Raw genomic sequence first — 18,255 nt, 5'->3', positions numbered from 1 at the left:
AGCTATCGATGCATCCTCTCGGAAGGGGTCCTTAGGATCATGTGTTTCTGTTACTTGAAAACAATTTTGACAGAGCTGAGACCGTAGAATATACCAGTCCTTGAAAATTATCATAAGTATCATTAATCTTTTCCTTGAAATTTTGAGCTAACGTGAAATTTCATCCTTCTGTAATTATTTGTTACTTTTTATCATTCATCATTTGTATGTTTATAATTAAGAAATATTGGTTTTTTTGTTCATTTATTATTCTGTAAGTATAAAAGGGTTGGATATTATTAAATTAAATTCATATAATATATAGCAATGTGTATAAACATTAGCTTTGGGGTGATCTTCTATATAACCGTACCTCGCACAGCAACTTCTAATTTTAACAAGTAAAAGGTTTGTATAATTACAATCAGTTGACAGTCACTTTGGCTTCTTTATTTCCCCTATACCAGCACAGAGCTTATTATGAAAACTAAGATATTATTATGGAAATACTCGACTTTTTAATAGACAAAGAGTTTCACCCTTTGGTAAATATTTCATGATTCACTGCAATTTGAAACTAGAATCGATTATAGGAAAATTTTTTCCTATTGAAAAAGTATGATCTGGATTAAGAAAGGAAGTATATGCATGATCATTCATGCTGGTGAATGGTAATATGCTTCATTGCTAAATTGAGAGTTAAGTTTTTCTCTTTAACATTCATTCATGTATCAGCCGTCAGCAACAACAGATAAATTTTGCCCTGCATCAAGTTAAGAGGGTATGTTCTAAAGTATCTACTTGTGTTCACAAGAGCACCAAGTTATTATGAATGTCAGTGAATATAAAATGTTCATCAATGTGCAGGAACACAGCCAAGGCATTACCTTGGGGAGAACCATTCCTGTAAACCCACTCACCCCCTACGGGGCACAGAAAGGCATACTTCCAGCAACTGGACCTGACACTGCAGGTTCGCTTGGCCATCTTTCTGATTTGAGTTCATGCAGTGTTAATGCTGACAAAACTGATCGTATCACATGACCTTTGCAATTTCTAGTTATGCTATACTATTCAAGGACGTGTGATGAATTATTCATCTGTGCTTTATTCTGACAAGACAGGAGATGCACGCAGTGTTGGCCTTGATTGTTTATTTTGTTGGCATTGTAACATCATATATGTTAGATATATCTGATGCATGGTCTTTCTCTTTCAGGATTGAATGACTCAATCAACCTAGCACCCCTTAATGGATGGCCTTTGGATGTAAGTAGCATGTTAAGTAGCTGTTTTTGGAGCCTTGCTAGCACCAATTTTGTGATCTTGTTGATTTAGTAAATGTTAAGTCCTTCCTAGTGTGAATAGAAGTGTGCTTAAACTTTCACAAACAGTTCTGTAGTTGAGCCTGGTTTACCATGGTTTGGATATCAGCCTATCAGATTTAAATTTACTCTTTCAGGCATCAAACTGTCAGCAACAACTTCAGATATTGAAGTCTCAACCTGAGATATCAGCTCAAGGGCTGTCACATATGCCCAGAAACCTGACCCCTACCTTTCCTGGAAGCTCTGCCAAATTCAATTACCGTAATCCGAAACTTCCTAAGATTGAAATAAATGGGAATAACAGACAGGTCACTTGAAACAGTGTCTTAAAAATTTTTGGGGCAGTTGATTTCTTTAAAAGGTTATTATTATTTATTTTTTGTAAAAATGAAGTATTCTGCATCTAATGGATGTGTTAGTAGATACCCTTTGTAAGATTCCATGATGAGATGCATGACAATATTTTCAGAATCAACCCTCTCCCTTCAATAAATATGATGATCATAAATTATAAAGAGATCTTGGAGGAGTAATTGCATGTAACATTTAACTTGAATGCTAGTGTTTGTTAGTTTTATTTGTTAGAAGCTCATTAACTCTCATTTATAAAAAACTATCATAATTCTTTTCCTCATTAGTGACTGATTGGTGATGAACCAGATGATGATCCAGCAGATGCAAACTGAAGAACAACAAAACCAACATAATATGCTGCAGCAACAGCATTGTAGTTTTATAATGATTGATGACACTGTTGAATCCTTTCTGTCCCATGATGATGATAATGTTGATAGTACAAGCACACCTTTCAGTGTTTTAAGACACCGTTATAACCCTTCCAATGAAATCGAACAAAAAGGTAATTCTTTTAGGACTAGACAGAAAAATGCTTTGCAGGTCTACTTTAATAGGTACTGATGCAATGGAAACGAAGATAATATACATCAATCTTTATAATGATTGATTTATTCAGTAGAGAAAGTGCAACCCACCTCCGACTGCCTAAGCACTTCCCAAATCTTTGCTAGCCTCCCCTAACCATGTTGTATTGCAGAAAAATACTTAATAGCGTGGGAAGACTATATCTGGTTGTACCCCCTAATCCAGATTGACAATGAAAGCTTTCTCTCACATCCCTTTCCACCAAACTTGGTGTATATTATATATATATATATTGTGCTTGGTCGTATGAAAATAACATGAACTCTGTCAGCAAGGATTCACTTGTGTCAGTATAGCAGTTAAGATATTGCTCAGTAATCCTAACACGATGATATGTCATCACTGGTGTAGGCTTCACCTTTGGAGAGGTTAGTTGCCTTCACTCAAGCAAAAGCAAAGTCTTGTGCTGCCATTTTTCATCAGATGGGAAGTTTCTAGCTGGTGCTGGACATGAAAAGAAGGTAGTATCAACTAGTAATACAGGTTTTTGTTCACAATATGTAGTACAGGCTTAGAGTTGATTATAGTTTTCTTCTGGCAGGTCTTGATATGGAATATGGAAACTCTTGATTTTGTTAGAACTTCAGAAGGCCATTCTCATCTCATTACTGAAGTTCGTTTTAAACCAAGTTCAACTATATTTGCAACATCCTCCTTTGACAAAACTGTCAAAATATGGGATTCTACGAAAGTAAGCATTTTCCTTTGGAACTTCAGATATTTATTTTGTATTTTTCTAAATTTCTGCCTGCTTGTTCAGAATGAAGAAAAAAAAGGCTGTTGTATGCAATTCATGTCTCTATAGGATGCTGTTTTTCCTTTTTTGGTGTTATAGACAGGCAGACTAGTTGCTCTTATTTTCTTATGATTAGCCAAAATTGATTACCACAGAGTAAACGTTAGGTCTTCATTTCTTTGCTATTGCAGCCAAGCAAATCACTTTGCAAGCTTGTGGGGCATGCTGAACAGGTGTTGTCATTAGATTTCCATCCTAGAAAGTTGGATCTCCTTTGTTCCTGTGATAGTAATAATGAGATGCGGTTGTGGAATGTCAACCATTAGAATATTTAGGTACTTGTTGTTAGCAAACTTACATCTGGTGTTACCCCCATTAGAATTCTATGTTCTCAAACTAAAACCTGCTTTCACTTACCTTTATTTCCTTGTGAGTTGACTGCAGGGAGCTACTAAACAAGTTAGATTCCAGCCTCAACTAGGAAAGTTAATTGCAACTGTTTCAGGAAATGTTGTCAATATAATTGATTTTGAGACTGACAAGCCCCAGTTCTGTTTAAAGGTTGATTCACTTTATATGTTATTAGAGCTCTGCTCACATGCATCCAAGTCCATTGTCTCCCTACCGTCTGAACGAATTTTATATTCTTTCAGGGACATAACAAAGAAGTTCTTTCAATTTGCTGGGATCCAAGTGGCAACTATATTGCCTCCATCAGTGAAGACAGTGCACGTCTTTGGTCAATGATTGATGGGGAATGCATACACGAATTGTGTTCAACAGGCAACAAGTTCCAGTCCTGCACATTTCATCCAGTGTACTCACTACTCTTGGTTATTGGTGGCTACCAGGTAAAGTATTCAAAATATTATTGTTGTCAAGTATTACTAAATGCTGTTTATATACAGCATTCTCAACAAATGCTGGTTATTTCTCATATGTCTGGAAACGTAATAACTAGCTTGCAAGCCATTTTTGGTATAGATGTTTATCATGTCTTGATGTGTTAACATATACACAAAAATGTAAGTGAACCTCTTATTCAGGAAAGGGGGTTAAGAATAAACTAAACAGAAACTAGTGGTTGCATTAAAACACAAGGTTGGCTAATTCGAACGGGCTGAAACAGCAACTGCTGTCTTGGCCTGATGTTCAGTATATCTCTCTGCCTGCCTGTTGTAATCTTTGCTGATGTTATTTTTGTGATCTTGTGCTTGATGTTCCTCTGTCATGAGATCTAATCGTTCGAATTTTGTCAGTCTCTTGAATTATGAAGTCCACTTGAGAGCAATAAAACATGGACAGTTGAAGCGCACAGGGGATTAATTTCTTCACTGGTGGATTCTCTACAGACTGAAATGGTTGCCTCCGCAAGCCATGACCAGTGTGTTAAGCTTTGGAAGTAATGATGTCTTTTCATGAGAATTCATGCATCTGCTGGAACCAGTGGCATGTGTACATACGGAGCATTTTTTGGAATGAAGAAGCTAATGGCAGCAGCAAGTAGAGTAAACAGCCAAGACAAGTAGCAGAGCAGAAAGATGCGCCCTTTTTAGTGGCAAAATATTGAAAAGTATAGATGGACTATATACTCATATCTAATCATATTACCTACAGGCTGAAAAAACTACAACCAAAGTTAGAAGAATGAAACACAACTGCAGCATAATATGCTGCTTTTTTCCCTTCTTTTTTTTTTTTTTTTTTCTGTTCTTGTTGGCTAAGTTTTGAACTTTAGATCCTCTCCTTTTACATAGGAAATGAAAGAGTGTTGAAACTGGTTGTTTTGGGGATTATTTGTGCCCAATAAAGCATATAATAGTTTAACCTCCGCAAAAGAAAGTTACTCCCTTTTTTCATCTCAAAGCAATGAAGTCCTAAAGAGACAAGCACATGGATTTAAGATGTTCTGTTCTTTGTCAACATGAAAGGTTGGTCTAATTCATCGAAGTTATTTGAGGGTGTAACTTCCATTAACATCATCTTCATCTAGCCCAAGACAGATTGAGAGCATGCCCGTACAGGACAATTGTGAATGAATAGCACGAGGAATATCATTGTACGGCCATTTGTCTTGTATGCATTTCCTTTCTTTCTCCTACTTCAACCAGCGCAAGTAAGCTATGCTTCAAATGGAAAACTGGGTGGTATATGCTTCTATGCGGTGCTCGTTTCTCCTCATCATTTTTGTACGTTTTGGTTAATGAAAGCAAATAGCGAGAACCAGAAAGAGTCTTAGTAGCTAGTAAAGGTGTCTTATACAGGGTACTATAAAAAATATTTCTTTTATTACTGTAGCTAAATGCTAATTCGTTGAACGTACCTTGAGGTGACCTTATATATAATAGTACTATAACGGTACGTCTCATAACTGCTTCTCATTTTAACATGCAAAAATCTTCTTTCTCCTTCCAACTACAACCGCAACAGAGCTTTTTGCTTGAGATGGAAAACTGGGTATTTTCTCCTTCTTTCTGTTGCTTTTCTTGCTCAATTTCTTCTGTAATAACTGGTAGTATCTTTCTTCGTATTGGCTTCTCTTCTCATTATCCCTCTCTTTAGACCTTTCTTTGGTTCTTGTTGAATGGACGTTAATAATCTAAAACATGGGCACATGCATTTCTTTTTCTAATTATTGTTCTCCTTTTCTACAAGAATCAAACAGAGTAAGTAGCTGCTAAATTACTTTACTCGATTCCTGAACTTGAATCTTATGTGAGAACTTATTGTTGGTTTCGAAACTTTCGTTTCTTGGGTTGGACGTGAAATTTTCCTACTTGGGTAGGAAAAGAAATGTTGTGTTATGCCATTCATGATTCTTGACATGAATTATATTGGTTTCTCTTCTTTTCTGTAGTTTCTAGTGAATGTTTGCATCGGTTCTTGGTCATATACGTAAGCCACAATCCTGTTCTCTTCTTTTCTTGCTTTATTAGATAGCTAAATTGAAACCTAACACTTTGTCCAAGCAGAAGTAGTTTTGGAATGCTAACACGCTGATTTGTAGGAGAATACTAGTAATTAATCTTAATTGGCTCCAATCACGTTGATCTAGAATGGTACTTTAGAGGGTTGTTGAGCAAATCTTGATCATTTTTCCTTTTCCTTAGTCTCCGTTTGGATAGTTTGCCGTGCAGATGATATTCAGAAACCTTTGGTGTTCTCTTTCTATAGAAGACGAATATGCTATTGAGCTTCATGTTCCTTGTTCCAAGTTTTTACTCATCTTTCTTCTTAATAAACAGGACATAGACATGACACATGAGTTTGTCCATAAACTTTTTGAGGCTTTTATATGTATTTTGGCAATACCTTCTCAACTATACGTTATCCTTATGAATGTGCTTCATTGGGTTCTTAAACCAAGAAAATCTTATCCGTATGGTTATTTCTTTACAGGTTAAAAGAGTGAATTGCAGCATGGAACATGGGCCAATGCATCCACCTGTATCTCAAAAGATACATTGGCAACCTGACCTCCCAGTCAGACATTTTAATTACACTCCAAGAGTGCAAAATTTTCATGGGGATGGTGCCCTGTTGAACAGGAAATCTACACCAACGTTTGTAAGTGCCCTATTGGAGAAAGATAGAGATGGCCCTCACAGCAAAAAGGGTCAGACCCCGGACCAGCCCCTTTTCTGTTTGAGGTGGCTGCAACAGTTACTCTGAGGATAGCATTTGCTCCATTTGAGCGTGTGAAGCTCTTGATGCAAAACCAGAACGAGATGATCAGGTCAGGTCGGCTGACCCAACCATATAATGGAATATTTGACTGCTTTGACAGAACAATCAGAAATGAAGGTATCCTTTCCCTTTGGAGAGGCAACATTCCAAGACCCTCGACACATATTTTAGGCCAGGAAACTTCCACCAAAGTTGTCCTATAGGAAGCTGCCCTATTCTCATGATTTAGTATTTTGTAACATTTTACGCCTTTATGTGCTACAGGTCCAAAAGGTTAAATTCGATGAATACATTAAAAGTCAAGAGAGCCGGTGGAGTACTTTTCAGAAAAAATTGGCGGATTTTCTTTCTTCAGCTCTATATCTGTTTCTTGCTTATCCATTGCGTTATGCTCAAACATGCATGGCAACTGATGTCAAAACTACCGGCTGGCAGTTTAATGGTACACTTGATGTGTGCATAAAAACATGGAAAGTAGATGGCATTGCTGGAATGTTCCGTGGATATACAATGGCACTTGCTCAGCTTGGTGTGGAGAAGGTGCTATCTCCTCTTTTAACGCCATGGCGTCACTCTTTGTATCTCCAAACACGGGTCAGTGAGAGTTTCTGTCAGTGAGAGTTTTTCGTTTTTCTTTGAGGTATTTTTAAAAATAACCATTAAAGATAAGATATTTTTAAAAATAACTATCTTTATAATTTTAACTATTTTTAATCAAGTTGGACAAAATTACTCTTAATAAAATTATACGATATGATATTACATGTCATGTATAAAAATATGTTATATGCTATGTACAAAAATATGTTACACGTCATGTGCAAAAACATGTAATATGTCATGGTTAGGTTGTTACACATTATGTACAGAAACATGTGACACGTCATGTACAGAAACATAAAACATATGACACGTCATGTACAAAAACATGTGACACGTCATGTACAAAAACATGTAACACGTCATGTACAAAAACATATTACACGCCATGTTGAAAAAAATATTATTGTTACATACCATGTATAAAAACATGTTACACGTCATGGTTAAAAAAGGCTGTTACACGCCATTTTGAAAAAAATACTATTGTTACATACTATGTTGAAAAAAATATTATTATTACACACCATATTCAAAAATATTTTGTTACACTTTCATATCTAAAATGTTATTACTTACAAACCAAAACTTCAAATCCTCTTAACTCTCTTCATTTATTTATTTTTTGACAATTTGACACCTATTAAAGTGTTTTTAACATATTTTCTTAAATCAAAACATAAATTTTCTTATCAAAAACACTTATTTCAACTAAAAATAAAAAAAATTCCTTTGAAAACCTATATTTATAGATTTCAATTTTTTTAATTTATTAGCGTTTAGGTCCCAAATTGATTCAATTAAAAGCTATTTCAAATATTTGTGATCTTTTCTACCATTTTAGTTTTACCCAAAATACTTAAAAATTAAAATTTTCAAATGGCCACCCACTCAAGCATATCAAAACTATTGCTTGATGTCTTGAAAGTGTAAAAAAGAAAAATCTAAAAATGCAAGAGAGAGAAATCGGAAGCATAACAGACGAATGCTGAAGAGAGAAATCGATAAAATTTGAGAGACTAGGATGGTGAGAGAGAGAAATCAGAAACACAAATAGGGAGAAATTGTGATGAATGGTTAAATTTATTTGAAATAATTTCAAGAGTATTTTTATCAAGTCATGATTAAATATAGCTAAAAACAGTTAAATTTATTTTAATGGTTATTTTTAAAATATTCTTATAAAAAAAGACTATTTTTCATAATTTCTTCTTTTTCTTTTATGTTATTAAACTACAGTTTCATTCCAATATGTATTCTTCTCTCCACCATCATTATTTTTTACTATCCTTTTTCAATGTCATCTATCTAATTTATGATTACAGGAATAACCTAAACAGTTAAGAAATATTTATTTTTTGTATAATACTTATTTGGGCAGAGCTATAGTAAACACTACGTTTGATCTTCCTGTCAAGCTGGTTTGTCATCCATTAGATATTGTAAGCAGAAGGATGATGATGAGAAGTTGTCAAATCTGAGGACGTGAAGGCCTTTTATAAGGGTGCTGGGCCATTAATCCTTGCTACTGTTGTTCATAGTGTTTGCAAGGTGGTACTGTATCATCTCGATGCTGCATCAATGGCAGCAAATATCCCATGGTTATCGAAAGTCTTAACCTAGAAATATCACTGTTATAACAACAACATCAACCACCCATTAACCAAAACATAAATTGATCGAGCTTCAAAATTTCAAAAACAAATGGCTACATTTGAAATATACACTATCGTACACAGAAACTATTAGTGTTATGAGGGATTTTATACGGTATTTAAGAATAAGCAAAATTGACTTCAAATCGAACTTTTCAAATAAACGTCTATCTTTAAGACTTATTTCACTTCCACCACTGAGTATGAAAAGGGGAATAATGCAAATAGTCTCAAGAATACAATGAAGTCAACGTCTAACTTTCGTATTACATTTACGAGGTAAACCGCTAGATACACTTGAGAGTTTGTAAAGTTGTTTGGCTTTACAACAAACTTTCTGCAGCAAGTAGATTATAAAGAATTCGAAATATCTTCTAGATGGTGGGAGCTTTAAGTGTTTATGTTTATAATAAAACACAACACTTATCTTGCTCTTGCTTTTGTTTTGCTTTTGATTTTTTTTTTTGTGTGTCAAAATAGTTGACAACAAACCCTTTATATAAGCTTCCAAGTGTCTCTTCTTCAAGAACACAATCCTTTCACGAAGATACCTCTTTTTCTAAAAGATATCTTTACATTTTTGCCAACATAACTTTTTAGATATAGTTATTGTTTCAATAGTCATCTTATAAATAGACAATTATTCATCTCATAAATTATAACCTTTAAATTATAACTTGAAACAATAACTTTTCATTTTAACTTTTGAATAATGATGTCTTTTTAACATGTTTTTTAAGTTTTGAATGTCATTTTTCAAGAGACATAACTATTCATATGAAAATATGTCTATATCTAATAGATACATTATATCACTTTTCGTGACATAACTTTTGAGCTAATGATAATTATTCATCATGTTAAATAACTTTTAATTTTAAAAATACACTAACAGAAACGACGACCGAGCCCTCACAAGTAACCCCTTTCCATGACTCTCCACATGGATCACCGCCATTAGTTTTCCAATTTGTTAACTTAGCAGGACTGTTCAATGCAGTGTACATAACCTGAAGCGCTTGAACTACCCACAAATAAGTAAAGAAAACAACTTAATAAGTAATTCCAAGGTTCCAAAACTTAATAATCAAATACAGATTAGATTGAATAACAAACCTTCCATTTATGTCAGAAAATTAATTAAACTCCAAAGAAGAAAAAAATGACAACATTACGAATCAAAGCAAACAAATTATTATCTATATGAATATGCAAGAAAAAAAAAAATTCTTTGATTACGTGATGTGATGTCATTATTCATTATAATTTTTTGAATTAAAGCAAAAATTTAAATACTATATTAAAAGAAGTAGGAGGTGACTATCTAAGTCAATCCTATTCATTTGAAAACATATGGGGTATGGACCAAGTGGTCATGGTAAACTTTATTAGGCTACCTTGTAAGGAAAAATCCTTAACAGTTAGGTTCAACGACTCCAAACCTCACCGAACCCACACTAGGCGCAACGGTAAAAAGAGAAAAAAAAAAAAAAAAAGGAAAAGGAACTAAAGCTTCTTTTTATAATTGACATTTGACAAATAAAGAGAATTCTGCAAAGGATTTAAAGCCTACTCCAATTTATTATATGAACAACGTGGCCAATCAATCAAATGGGTGCAAATCTATGCTCTACAGTCAAGTAAACCCAAATGCCATGTGGCCCAAACTTATGATTCCTAATTGAACATGTTAGCCGAAAAATAAATTTTAAAAATTAAATTCTTTAAAATTTAAAAAATTTAAAATCGATGTATATTAATTTTATATAATATATTTACAATATTTTATTTAAATACTTAAATATTTAATTTATTAATTGATTGATAAATAATTTTGTATTTTGTATATTTTTTTCAATTTAAAAAAAAACTTTTTTAATATATGTTGATTCGATTAATGTTCCATTCTAGGTATTAATTACTAATTGATTGTTTGGGACACAATTAATTACTGATTGATTGCTTGGGACACAAAGTGATGGATCCAAGGAAGTTTTTGCTTGTAGACAAGACCGTGTCATTAGTTCTCGCACGTAGAAAGAATCAATTAAACATCATCCATCAAATTAAATCATATGAAATAATCTCTTGAATTCCTTGGTGTGGACATCAATTAATGTTTTACTTCATATTTTACTTTTTACCTTAGAAGGAGTGCGGTAAATTTTTTTTTTTTATCTTTCGCGGGGTTTTTGTGTTTTTCCCTCGCTGATCTTTTCTTTTAAGGGAGCGAAATTTTTGGACCGTTTTCGTTTTGCTTGAATACCATTTATGAATTCGTGCGTCCTAAACGCTGTCGTTTCCAGGATTTGAAGAGGTGAAGGCATGCGTCCGCCTTCACTTTCTCCCTGTTTCTGGCCGGGAAGAGTCAAGCGGTTCGAGGAAAACGACGTGTGGACAGACACAGCGGAAACTAAACGCTTATGGTAATTAAATTAAATTTTATATTTAATTTTGTATATAATTGAAATGAAAAAGAAAGCCTTGGCCATTTTGATGCGAGCCAGAATGAGACCCAACGATCCAAGCAAGCTTGCTCTTTCTCCTCTATCTGTAAGTTTTTTCTTTTTCTTTTTTGTTATTAATTTGAATTTTTCTTGTTTGATTGATCGTACTCTGTTTGGTTGAATTGTTTGATTAAGCATTTTTATTTATCACGAGATTAATAAATTTGTGATTAGAAATAGGAGAATTTGCTGATTTAGTTTGAATTAATTTCACAACAGAATGAGGTTAATCAAATGCTATCCAATTCTCAAGGAAACCAAGCACCGCATGCTACTGAAGATGGAAATGAAAAACTCAATAAGCAAAGGTCCTTATTTCTTGCGAAGCATTCCCGGCATACAATCTCAAATGAGAATTCTTGAAGTTTAAGTTTCGGATTCTTTTTTTGTTGTTAACTAGGTCGTTCGAGGTTGTACGAGATTCGATGCACTCAGCTATATCAATGAATAAAACAGAAGTTCTTGATGCTGTACTTAATGATTTTTCTGAGGTGAAGAATTAGGCAATAAGCGATTAGTGATTATCTTTGAGTTCTCATGTTTCGGTTAGTGCTTGATAATGTTATGTGGTATAATGCAGGGCTATTTTAGCCTTTCTTTTGAGAACCGCCGCAAATTATTGCTGACGCTTGCCAAAGAGTATGATCTAAACAGGACTCAAGTTCGTGAACTTATAAAACAGTATCTTGGACTTCAGCTACCTGGTGGTAAGTTTACTGTTGGTATTTCACCTGAATATGTTTTCATTTTTTGAACACTTATTTTCGTGTTTAGCGGAGTTGAGTGGTGTAGAGGTTTCTAGTTTCAGGGAATGAAGCTCAATCGGGAGGGGTTGAAGATGAAGGCTTTCTTTCAACTTTCTATCGCATAGAGAGAAATTTGAGACATTCTCTTAAGCCAGTGTATGAAGTTCTCTTTGAGCGACTCAACACGCACCCTGGAGGGCTGAAGGTTTTGACCATCCTTCGGGCTGATATATTATCTATTCTCGCGTAAGGTTATAGTCCTTTTACGTGTTTCCACCTTAATTTATCTTGATTTGATCGTCATATTCTTACGTTTATCTTACCTTCTTTTATCAATAGTTGAAAACATGTTAATTGAAAAGGATGTTATAGAAATCCTAAGCTCAGGAGGTTTTTCACTTCTAATTTCTTATACAAAGTCATCAAGACAGATCCCATACTAAAGTTCTATGGAACTTCCTAAGGGCATGAGAGATCTTGTATCATAGTCCATCATTTGGGCATTGATCTTGTTCTCCTTTGAGTGGAGTTTAGGTAAGAGCTCTTATAGGATGGAGCCTCATGGTTCTTGCAAAGAAAGTAAGCACTAATATTGTTTTCCTTGTTTTACAATTTTATATCTTAGGTTTTGGTGGGAGGTTTAGGTGATGCTATGACTACATCATTACCTTCGTTGAAGTGCTATCTTGGATAATTTGCATTTGCCTTTTTATAAAATCCTTTACCATGAACAGGATTGGTTTTTGGAATTGGAATGCCAGAAGGTTGAAAAAGTAGAAGAGCTGAATTTTTAAAAATTTTCTTTATACGGTTTATGGTTAGTGTTGTTGCTTGTTGTGTATTCAAAACTCAGTTGTATATTAATTTATTGAAGAATTGAAACTTATTTAAAAGAAATGTACACAAGGAGCTGAAATTTTTGTAAATTTCAGAGAAGAAAATATTTCCTCATTGCGAGCATTAGATTCCTATCTGAAGGAGAAGCTTAGTACTTGGCTTAGTCCTGCTGCTTTAGAGCTCCATCAGATTACATGGGATGATCCTGCTTCTTTGCTGGAGAAAATTGTGGCTTATGAGGTTTGTTTTTCTTTTCCCTCTTGCTTATTAGGTTTAACCTCTCATGGATATAGATTTTGCAAGGTGCAGCCTGTGTATTATCTAGTAACCATAATTTGTCCAGGCAGTGCATCCAATCAGCAACCTTATTGATCTTAAGAGAAGGCTGGGAGTTGGTCGTCGTTGTTTTGGATATTTTCATTCAGCCATACCTGGTAACTAGTTCCTTTCACTGTTCACCTGGTGTGTTTGGATAGGGGGAACATGTTTACTAGCCTTTAATCCACCTTTCCTCTTCTCTCTCTCTCTCTCTCTCTCTCTCTACNAATCCACCTTTCCTCTTCTCTCTCTCTCTCTCTCTCTCTCTCTAACTGTTCTCTATTTCAGGTGAACCCCTTATTTTTATTGAAGTTGCACTTTTGAAGGCTGTAGCACAGACAATACAGGTCAATTCTCTTTAGCTGTACTAGATTCCTTTTCCCCTTTGTCTTCTTGTTCTTAATATTCTTGTGAATGATAGGAAGTTTTGTGGGATCACCCTCCCATTCTTGAAAGTGAGGCAACATGTGCATTATTTTACTCCATATCATCAACTCAGGTACTAATTTTATCCACCCCACCACCTATTTTATTTGTAAATGATATTAACTACATGAAACATAAAGAATGATATCAGGGCAGCTTGTTATATGGTGTATTGATAATACAGTGTAGTTACTTGTACTGACGAACTATTCCTAGTTAAATTATTATATTCTGTTTCCATGAACCTGACTTCCTACTTCTGACTTTTTGCAGCCTGGCTTGGCAGGAATCAACCTTGGAAAGTTTCTTATTAAAAGGGTTATTACATTGGTGAAAAGAGATATGCCACATATTTCTGTAAGTACTCCTTTTTCTTATTAGATTACTTAATCAAATGAGCTGCAAGATTATTTTTTGCGTGTTCAGTGAGAATTCTCTTAGTGATTTCTAATTAGTTTCTTTTTTTTTTCTAATTTTTGAAAATGGTGGTTATACTGAACTCTTTGCATTATGAGTTAGTATGTTGCCTTTGTTCAATCTTGAACACAGTAGGAATTTCAATAGGTTTTCGATAATATAATATGGCATCATACAGGATGATCAGTGCACCATGTTGCATCTGCAACTCAAGATACATGTATATTATCAAATATTTGACAGTCACATGTATTTTACTGTTTATTTATCTGAAGTCTTGGTTCAGACCATGCTTACTGACACTTCTTTTCCACTTACTGCTTAGGTGTTCGCTACGCTTAGTCCTATCCCTGGATTCATGCAGTGGCTTTTGTCCAAGTTGGCATCTCAATCGAAACTTGGTGAAGCAGAGGACATATCATGTTCATCAGCTGATAGATCTGGATTAACTTTCTATGAGAATTTACTTGAACCAGAAGAAGAAAGAGGACTCATAGAATCATCTGGGTAAGCTTCATATGTGTTCATTCAGATATTTTTGTGTGTGTGTGTGTGAAGGGAATTTCTGAAGATCAACAGTTACCAAATCATTCTCCATGCCTTCTGGAATATTGCTTTTACTGGAAGTTGACTCATCTGCTGTTGACAAAGCAAAGCCCTGTCCTACATATAATTTTCTCCTATTTGTGACTGTTGTGGTTCTTAGGTAATAGAGTGACAATAAAGCACATTGAGTTGTGAAAATTTTATGAGCTATTGATTCATTGCTTTGCATGAAAAATCTGTGATAGTCCAACACTCAGATTATTTTTTGAAATGGTACTACTTAAATAGAGGGAAGATCAACATTTTGGAACTACAGTATGATGGATTTTGCTAACATGTATGTTCGATTTATCATTTGTCTGTATTTCCTAACCTTATTGATCAAAAGCCTGTCATCGCCAGAACACTTCTTATTTTTTCGTGCTGTTGTTCAACCTTGCATACTTATCGCTTTTTCAAGAAGTTTTCAACAGATGAATATGGATAGATACTTTCTTCATCTTGTATTACTCTATTTAGGCTTTCTCATATTTCAGTCTTGTGCTTCTGAAATGTGATTTATGGAGTCTGCATATTGCCATAATCTGTTACAGGGATTTTGCTGCTGGAAAAAATGGCATGGAAATAATGTTAAACTTGCTGACACCTACAAGTCATGATTGGACTAATTCCTCGAAATTGCTTTCAGCATTTAAACCAGCTTTAATGCGGCTATGTGCAAGGTATATTTCTCCAATAAAATTGCTGTCTATTATCTTGACCAAGTAGCCACATCTTTAATTGCTTTAATTCTTGTTGTACAAGGGACTGAAACATGGAAACTTATGGAACTGGAGGGAGTCAAATTAATTGGTTCTGTACTTAATATATGGAGCTTGTGTTTCTTCGGGTAAAATTGATTGATGCTGATTCTTCAAAATTAGGTACCTTCTGCAAGAGAAAAAGAGAGGAAAAGCTCTAGATTCTGTTGCAAACTTCCATCTGCAGAATGGAGCGGTATGTAATGCAGTTTCAATCATAGATCAGCAAAGTCCTTTTGGCGGCAGAATCAATAGTTTCTAGATCTTCCTCCATACTACTTAAATAGTTTCACGAGGGGTTTTCTTTCGGAACAGTCATCTCTTTAGGTGCAAAGATTGATTATATAAGTGATATGCTATTTTTATAATACAAAATTAGCTGCACTAACGGATTAAACAATTGGGAACCAAGAGAGCACATGTTCTTGAAGATGCGAATTCCTCTCTCTTGTTCAAGTACTGATTTGTACTGTCAGATTCTAATAACTTAATAATATGGAACAGATGGTTCAAAGAATAAACTGGATGGCTGACCGATCCGAAAAAGGCCTACGCCAAAGTGCAGGTATCATGGTAAACTATGTCTACAGGTAATTTTTCTATCACAGCCGGCTTTTGTTTATCAGTCTTTTCTTTTTTAGAAAAATTTTCACCTCATTTGGTGAAGAAACTTTAATTTCTCTCATGGTGCTTCCCAATTTATTACTGCCCAATTCGATAGCTTCTCAAGAGATGTGCAAATTGGATCTGTAATGAACTTCTACAGTTTCATAACAAAATCTTGTTTCTAACTTTATCAGAATTTCTAACTTTATTGGATCTGTAATGACCTGCAGGCCAGAGACTATTGAAGAATATGCTCACTCATACTTCAGCTCAGGCCACATCCATTGTTCCTCTGATGTAAGACGATATGTTCAGGTATTTAAGAAAAGCATTCAAGAATACGAACTTTAGCTGTTTATGGATAATCATTGATCTGTTAAATAGTGGTTATCTTACGTATACCTCCATGCTTGATTCTGCTATTGCTATGGTTCCAGCCATTTACGGAAAATGAATCAAGCACAGATTAGGATGATTGAAGGAGATTGCAAGTAGGTTTTACAGCCACCAACTTATTATATACTTGTTTCTTCAAAGATTCATAGAAAGATACTTGCTGTTGCTACCTGTGTATTCGGAGTTTACAATTTGCTGTTATTTGGAAAATGTAGATATTACACACGCATCTTTATCTACTATAAACATTCGAACATTTAATTTAGTGATAAATGTATAATTTTTTACTTAAAAGGCAAAAAGAATAAGTTTAGAATCTATTTCCCTCGAATAAAGTAATACTTCTATATGTATTTTGATTCTTTCTATATATTATACCGGATATTCCAAATACAATAATCTGATTCTGTATATGATTCTCTGGAATGGTTCCTACATCGGAACTGCCCGACCACGCCTGGATGAGCTAATACTTCCATACGTATTTTGATTCGTTCTGTATATTATACCGGATATTCTAAATACAATAATCTGGTTCTATATATGATTCTATGGAATGGTTCCTACATAGGAACTGCCCAACCACGCCTGGATGAGCCCGGAGTAGAGAGTCCCGATTACTTGCCGGTTTCTTTTTCAGTTGCAGGACTGGTTTCTAAAACATATTCCCTCATGAGTTTCGTGTTGGATTCATCCACCATCTGAAAAAAAAGAAACCCCGACGATTCTTGAACCATTCAACAGGGACCAGAATGATATCAAAAGAGAAACAAAATGTTTTTCTGACCTTGGAAGCTAAGCGCTTCAGGTTGTCCCACTCGAAATCATGTTTGCAATATGCAGATCGGACCTATGAGAAACATAATAAAGCTTTAGCAAATCAAAGCAGGAATCAAGTAGAAGACAAAAGAAGAATTTTGCAGCAACATACCTCTAAGATTCGCAGGGCTGTCAAGTGATTGCAAATGGAAAACCAAACTCATTAATTAACAGTCAAATTCTGGAAATATATGAAGAATATGGAACGTTTTCTGACTTGTAAGACGGGCAGCATGCAGTCTTACCTAGACTTTTATGCCTTGAGGATTCCCTCATCAGGCTGGCGCAGAACTTGTCCCCATCATTCAGCGAGTGGGTATTCAGGAATTCCATCAGCTCCTTATAAGCTTCAGGATTATAGCTCTGCCCCGGCGAAATCAACGGGTTATTACGAGATTGAAATCATCTAAATAGAGAAGAGGATAACCAGAATAGGGAGAAAAGAACCTGAAGCTGTGCACTGACTATCTTAACTGCTATGTAGTTGAAGAAATTGTGGAGGTTTTTGCTTGCTTTGGCCTCTGGTGATGCCTCTCCAAATCCTTCATAAAGACTCTCATCACGAGAAAGTTAGGAAGGAGAGGAAAAAGACAACCCTGGGCAAGAATGCATACATACAGAGAAAGGATTTGAGGAAGGAATACTTACCAGGGACAAACATTTTTTGGCAGTTTAAGCGGGTGGAAGAGTAGGAGCTTCTTTGTTTGCATGGCCAAGAAGGAAAACCCGTATCCTTGTTCATTGGATTTGAAGGGAGAAAGGGGGGCTGAGTGAGTGGAAGAACAGCAAGGGTTTCCATGGATGATGGATATATCGAACTGTGAAGAATGATTGGACTTCTCGGGTCGCTTCTTTGATTTTGGGATAAGTTCTCTTCTTATTTGGGCGGTAGTACCCAAGTTAAAAGCCT

At 35.0% G+C, this 18,255-nt stretch overlaps 2 protein-coding genes across 6 annotated transcripts; one reads left to right on the top strand and one right to left on the bottom strand.

The window, feature by feature from the left end:
* LOC18597215 (malonyl-CoA decarboxylase, mitochondrial) lies at positions 11,216-16,875 on the top strand. Of its 5 annotated transcripts, XM_007026105.2 has the most exons (16): positions 11,220-11,480; positions 11,654-11,742; positions 11,835-11,925; positions 12,015-12,141; positions 12,237-12,426; positions 13,113-13,257; positions 13,361-13,451; positions 13,624-13,682; positions 13,757-13,834; positions 14,035-14,118; positions 14,504-14,685; positions 15,318-15,446; positions 15,648-15,720; positions 16,029-16,114; positions 16,361-16,445; positions 16,568-16,875. In XM_007026105.2, exons 1-16 carry the CDS (start codon positions 11,397-11,399, stop codon positions 16,598-16,600), a joined length of 1,626 nt encoding a protein of 541 aa, XP_007026167.2. In that variant the 5' UTR covers positions 11,220-11,396; the 3' UTR covers positions 16,601-16,875. The 5 variants fall into 5 exon arrangements, 4 of the variants coding, with proteins under 4 accessions (XP_017979117.1, XP_017979116.1, XP_017979115.1 ...); XR_001928537.1 differs by lacking the exon at positions 16,568-16,875 and having other exon boundaries at positions 11,216-11,480; positions 15,648-15,851; positions 16,361-16,417; XM_018123627.1 differs by having other exon boundaries at positions 11,218-11,480; positions 12,243-12,426; positions 16,361-16,666.
* On the bottom strand, positions 16,858-18,247 carry LOC18597214. Its single transcript, XM_007026104.2, has 6 exons — positions 17,994-18,247; positions 17,793-17,887; positions 17,591-17,708; positions 17,458-17,474; positions 17,314-17,376; positions 16,858-17,227 (listed from the first exon to the last, which is right to left on the bottom strand). The coding sequence occupies exons 1-6, from the start codon at positions 18,142-18,144 to the stop codon at positions 17,144-17,146; spliced, it is 528 nt and encodes a 175-aa protein (XP_007026166.1). The 5' UTR covers positions 18,145-18,247; the 3' UTR covers positions 16,858-17,143.

Source organism: Theobroma cacao, chromosome 6 (genome assembly GCF_000208745.1).
Source record: "Theobroma cacao cultivar B97-61/B2 chromosome 6, Criollo_cocoa_genome_V2, whole genome shotgun sequence".
NCBI lineage: Eukaryota > Viridiplantae > Streptophyta > Magnoliopsida > Malvales > Malvaceae > Theobroma > Theobroma cacao.
This window is presented reverse-complemented; position numbering and strand designations above follow the sequence as displayed.

Bases quoted from the DNA above. Each gene is read 5' to 3' on its own strand.
- LOC18597215 (XM_018123626.1), top strand. From the start codon at position 11,397: ATGAAAAAGAAAGCCTTGGCCATTTTGATGCGAGCCAGAATGAGACCC. The intron at 11,481-11,653 runs GTAAGTTTTTTC...ATTTCACAACAG, and splicing joins TTGCTCTTTCTCCTCTATCT to AATGAGGTTAATCAAATGCT. The intron at 14,119-14,503 runs GTAAGTACTCCT...CTTACTGCTTAG, and splicing joins GAGATATGCCACATATTTCT to GTGTTCGCTACGCTTAGTCC.
- LOC18597214 (XM_007026104.2), bottom strand. From the start codon at position 18,144: ATGGAAACCCTTGCTGTTCTTCCACTCACTCAGCCCCCCTTTCTCCCT. The intron at 17,709-17,792 runs GTTCTTTTCTCC...TCGCCGGGGCAG, and splicing joins TAGTCAGTGCACAGCTTCAG to AGCTATAATCCTGAAGCTTA. The intron at 17,228-17,313 runs GTCAGAAAAACA...CTTTTTTTTCAG, and splicing joins TGAAGCGCTTAGCTTCCAAG to ATGGTGGATGAATCCAACAC.